At 33.5% G+C, this 5,967-nt stretch overlaps 1 protein-coding gene across 4 annotated transcripts; it reads left to right on the top strand.

Moving 5' to 3' along the window:
- Window positions 1–340: 340 nt before the first annotated feature.
- Window positions 341–4,988, top strand: TBCC (Tubulin-binding cofactor C). 4 transcript variants are annotated; one of them, XM_031982820.2, is made up of 4 exons: window positions 343–592; window positions 875–1,116; window positions 1,226–1,256; window positions 1,373–4,988. In XM_031982820.2, exon 4 carries the CDS (start codon window positions 1,388–1,390, stop codon window positions 2,417–2,419), a length of 1,032 nt encoding a protein of 343 aa, XP_031838680.1. In that variant the 5' UTR covers window positions 343–592; window positions 875–1,116; window positions 1,226–1,256; window positions 1,373–1,387; the 3' UTR covers window positions 2,420–4,988. The 4 variants fall into 4 exon arrangements, with proteins under 4 accessions (XP_031838678.1, XP_031838680.1, XP_031838677.1 ...); XM_031982818.2 differs by lacking the exon at window positions 1,226–1,256 and having other exon boundaries at window positions 341–697; XM_031982817.2 differs by lacking the exon at window positions 1,226–1,256.
- The last annotated feature ends 979 nt before the right edge of the window (window positions 4,989–5,967 follow it).

Genomic DNA, 5,967 nt, shown 5'->3' on the forward strand with positions numbered 1-5,967 from the left:
AATAAATTGAAAGAAAGGTTGAACGGTGTTTAGAAAATTATTCATTTTATATGCTGCTGATGCTCATTTTTCATCATTTTTTTTAAGTACGCACTACCAACAAAAAATTTTTAAGTACATACTGACTTAATAAAAAATAAGTCAAAATTGCGTTCAAATTTTTTAAATGTTCATTTTGTTAGTAGTGTATGAATTTCTACCTTAAATTAAATATTCTGAAAAAGTTACAAATAACTTAAAAAAGACGCGAAAACGTTGCGACAACATTACTTTTTATTTGAACTTTTAAATTTCCCGCCGATTATATCGAACGGTCTAGTGTTCTTTCGAGAATTTTACATAGCGTGATTGAGCCGGGTAAGATTGCACTATCCCTACCCATCGCACTTGATCTCGATGTCTCGAGAGGCACATCATTCTTTACGGTATTGATGATTTCCATTTTAGGAAATCTTGTTATTAAGTAGTATGCTTTACAAGTACCCAAAATCTAAACAAGTTGTCACACGTAGCCTGTGGAGAATTCTCTTCTTAGAATTCTTATTGCTGGGTGCATCGTATTCAGCCTGGCGCTGTATGAATAGGTCTCAAAGTAAGTCGCATATCATCTTTGGCGATTCCTTTATGTTTTTAGGTTATTTGTACCCCGCGGCTCGTGCTAATATCATTACTTATACGTCAACGATACTATATAATCGTAAGCATTAATTAGTCTGATGGAAAACATGAGAATACAATGAATAAGTATAATTTGAATTTTTTCATATTTATTGTGGTTGTATTTGAACTGTCAGAAGCTCATATCACTTATGTTAAATAAGATTTTTGTAACTCTTTTCTAGTACATTCTGACGTTTATAGACACCATTATTAGATTGCAGGTATTATATGCACCAGAACTTTCCATTTATATTAGAAATATATTATAAAACTTGTGAAAAATTGTCTGGGGACTATACGTTAAGATCAAATGATATCTCTGTATGGGAACAACAAAAAAATGAGCATTAGATCTTCATGGAGTTCATGAAACATTCAGCTTTTTTAATAATAACTGGTGATTTAAAATATTGTTTTTTAAAAGTTCGTTGTTCCAGTGAAGAACATATACAACAGGTATGTACTTTCACATAGATATTACTTATATTGCACATATTTAAAGCGGTCTCTATACTTGTATTGTACCACGATGGTCTTGCTGATGTATGTTCTTATATTTTTTTAGTTTTTGCACTCAAAATCTGCAAGTATAAAAGGTCAGCTCTATAATGTGTTAAAACAGATTATATTTGAACGTAAATCTATGTTGTTGGAAAATAACCAGTGTTTCAACTTAAGCAATATAAACAAAACAATTTCCATTGCAAAATAGCATTCAGACAACGACATGGATACTCCTGGCCTCATAGAAGGAAGTTTACCAGATCGTATTACCAAAAGGGATAGAGAAAGGAAAAGTATCATCGAAAGGCGGAGAGAGGAACGGCAATCTTTAGCTGTTGAATCAGAACAAAGTAGTTATTTTAAAGACACTTTTTATTCGTCATGCAAGAAAATCAAAGAGATGTTAGATGATGCATCCAGTGCTCCCACAGCAGCTCTTCCTGGAATATTTGATAAAGTGAACAAAGAAATTCAGACACTAAAAAACTATTTAACACAATCAAAAATGTTTTTAAAAGTGTACGATATTAGAAGAGCACAAGAGAATTTACAATTATTAGAAAGCGAAGCCTCTGACTTGGAACTGAAGTTGCTACCTAAAAAGAAATTTGGTTTCAAGAATAGGCGGGTTATAAAGAAGACCTCTGATAAGACACATGATATGACAGATGGTTTAAAGGATTTAAAAATCTCTGAAGGAATTGTGAATGGTTCTTCAAAGCAAAATCACAAATTATCAAGCAAGTATGGCGATAGTGCGTGTATGTTATTGGGAAAAGTTGACGAACAAATAGTTCTGGATGCTGAGAATGTGAATAAAAATGATATACTTCTTTCTGACCTAGTTCGTTGTACGGTACGAATCTATGGCACACCTAGTACTTTGCATATGGTAAATTTAAAACAATGTACCGTATTAGTTGGGCCAGTACCATCGTCTGTATTCGCCCACGATTGTAGTGAATGTGTATTCGCTTTTGCGTGTCAACAACTACGATTACACTCTTCGACAGATTGTACTATTTATTTGCATGTTACGAGTAGATCGATTATAGAGGATTGTACAAATATACGAGTAGCACCTTATAATTGGTCCTACGAGGATCAAACGAATCATTTTAATCTAGCGGGTCTCGACCCGAAAATGAATAATTGGAATTGTATCGACGACTTTAATTGGTTATCTAATGAAAAGCATTCACCGAATTGGAGTATTCTCGAGCCTGAATTACGCATAAAAAATTGGGAAAATTAATAGACTTATACAAGAAAGACACTTAAACGAGAGACATGAAATTCTGTGTTTGAAAACACCATTTTTTTAAAGTTAAATACTGTTTTTGTTATGTAAATTATTTATGTGCATACTTCGCTTTTTCACAGAAATTACACTATGTAAGTGTTTTATATACTTACGGAATATTTAATAAAATCGCTGTTTACGAATTACGTACACGCAACGTTTCTTTGGGTTCGACATGTAGCACATCCTACAGAAAAATAATAACATTCTCCGAACAAAATGTACATCGCAATTCAAAATAATAAATTTTGAAATGTCAATTTTTACAATGAAATTGTAATCAGAAGTATATTCGATATACTCCTTCATTAATTATTACATGTCCTTTTTTATCAACACCATTATCACATGAATGTTAAGTTTGTATTAGTTTTACGCAACGACCACCAGATGGCAATACGAAACTAGACTTATATAATAAAAGAACAGAAGCTTTTTTAAAGAGAACAAGTTTCTATTTCAAGAAATACTTTCCATAAATTCTATTTTGACATTCGAATACTTCAATGTAAAAATATAACAAAGAAATCGCGCGAGCTTTCAATGAATATTTATAATCAAATTATTTCAGTTTCTTGCAGAATTTTCATTTCTAAATCGATTTGCTCGTCACCTATTTAAAAATTAACTTCAATAAAGAAACAAGTGATACCTCAAATGATTAACCCTTTGCACTCGAGAGGTGACTCTCAATCACCACATGATTTGAGTAAAACTATAAAATCTGATATTTAATATTGAACTTTGTATAATGTCTCGATACGTGAAATATTGAAATAAAATAGCTTTGTTCCTCAATGTATTTGTGATTTCCCTTCGAGTTAGTTTCAAAGAATATCGTTTTCGCCTCATCAAAAAATGTTAACTCTACACTTGGAAATTTTTCACTAGAAATATTTTAACATTTTCTGATGAGATAAAGACGATATTTTGTGAAACTAACTCAACGAGTAATCACACATATTTTATTTCAATATTTATCAAATTGAAGCATTATACCAGTGTTTCCCAACCTTTTTGTGGCATGTTCTACTCAAGCTTTTCTAAAATTCTTATATACCTCTATGTAACATATATGTAACTTTTAGTATTATTTTATAATATTTTTATAATATTTTTGCTATTTTGTCTACGTGTGTAAATATTGTGAAATATATGGGGCGACGGCCACGTTAGGAAACACTGCAACATACAAAGTATAATATTAACGCATTATTGCTAGTCGTTAATAATGTGACATTTTAGATATGTATAAAACAAATCCAAACTAGAATGACAAAATCGAATTCCTTATTCTTTTCCGCAAGTTACAAATTTCGGTTTGATTGATGTTTAAAAATATATTAATACAATCACCGACACTCCCGTTTCTAGTAGCTGAAATTTAGCCGGCGTTCAATGTGTTAAATATTAAATTTTATAGTTTCACTGTATGAAATTAAGTCAAGTCACTTCTCGAGTGCAAAGGGTTAATTCCTCTGTTCGCGATAGAGGATTCTAAATTCGAATAGAGATTCGCAAGACTATCGGTTAGGAAGGAGATCGGGAACAACATCTCAGACTGTTCGAGTAAACTTTAACAACTGAGATTGTTAAAGTAAATTTAATTTATTCGAGCCAATTACTTCTCAGACCACTATGGCGTTTATTAGTAGGGTCCGTTCGGACACGTAACGCTTGAGGCTCGCAGACCGCGCAAGTCGTGGCGACGATTCGAATAGTCTCGCGAAGAAATCGCGTCTCGATCGCGTCTTAAAAGGCTTCGTTTGCTCGCGATTGTAAAAAAGATATTCACGTAAGGCTGTAAAAAGGGCTTCGCCGGGCACGACTGGTACGCGGCGAGCTTCGAGAATTCCGTGGCCAAGTTATAATTACAAATCAGATTGTTAATAATTAATAACATTAGATACGTATATCTATTAACAGTATTAAGGTTCACCCACACCGTCAGGCACGCTGCGCGAAGATGATCGATGACAATCGTTGATCAATCGTTTCTATTATTCCATTCCGTCGAAAGAACGACAATCCGGCAAGAAAACTGAAGATTTAACATTACAGGAAAGTTAATGAGAGATTCGCGATAAACATGTCGCCGAGGACAAAGGAGCATGGAACGGTATCAATTCGGTTTTTCCATTCTTTTCGGTTTCTTACAGAAACGTTTCGCGTGACGCGCAATGAACAAACGAGATAATATTTACAAATTCAGCGGCATAGATTCAGATAGAAATACGAAGCAGTTTCCTCTCCAATAGAATTTCGAAGGCGTTATATTTTGTCTGATTTAATAACACTATCGAATGAGTTTTTCTTCTTCCAACGAATCGATGATAAAATGTAATTTGGTCATTGTTTTGTTTCACATCCTCGTGACACCTTTAAGGCAATTGTATTTGATGAACAAAATGGAGATAGAAATGAGAGGACAATTTTCGACTGAACGTGCCTGTTGCAATCATACATTACATGAAACTAAAAAAAAAAAAGAGGAAATAACACCATCCACCAATTCACCCATTCATCGTTACGAAAATTACAAGTGCTCGTCCTATCGTATGTAAATCGTCGATAAACATTTACACCGTTATGTACAGGGTATAATACACCGGGGATAAAGAAAAGACAGATAAAAACAAAAGGATCTTGCGTCTACGACAATGGTAATACAATAATTAAGAATAACATTACATCGTTATTAATAATTAGACCACGAATGTTTTTGCGGATAATCGAAAACGCGATTAACACTAGGACTACGTACCAATCAAAATGACTGGTTTCGATTTTTTTGTTTAGCAATTATTGATATCTTCGAAATGATTTTGCAAATAAATAGATTCATTTGAGTACTATAATGAATGTCTGGAGAAATTGAAAATAATCTATTGTTACAATTTTTACGGGAATTGCATATTAATCGTATTATATGCTCGGCAGTTCTAGTGTTAAATAGAAATCGTAGAAAGAGTTCCATGAATACTATTTCACAGTGTGGAGTTTCGAAAATGATCGTTCACAAATATTAGCTTCAAATTTGAAGGAAGGTTATGAGTATAATGCCAAGAGAAATTAAAAGAAAGATTAAATATGATTCCACTTGAAAGCGACGGCAGCGAAGTGTCTTTTTAAATCTCGAAAGTATCTTTCGCGCGACTCTCAAGTTCGAAGAATACAAAAGATTATCGAAATCTGCGTAAACATTCGCGGCACGTTAATAATTAATGGTGGGTACTCGTTCTAAATGAACGACGAAGCGCCGTGGAGGACAGTATGCGTTTATTATAGCTCCCTGCAAAAGAAACTTACGCAGAATAGAGGGAAACGCCAAAGGGGGGAAACGGAAACGAAAGGAAAGGAAAGAACTCGGTCGGAACGCGAGAAAAATATGTAACGCGACTATCAGAATCGAATTTGAAACGATTTAAAATGGATTTGAATGTTGCGCACTTAAAACAATAAGAATCTCAGAAGATTGTTCGAATCTCGGTTATCGTAGA

The sequence above is a fragment of the Nomia melanderi genome, chromosome 10, assembly GCF_051020985.1.
Source record: "Nomia melanderi isolate GNS246 chromosome 10, iyNomMela1, whole genome shotgun sequence".
NCBI classification, from domain to species: domain Eukaryota; kingdom Metazoa; phylum Arthropoda; class Insecta; order Hymenoptera; family Halictidae; genus Nomia; species Nomia melanderi.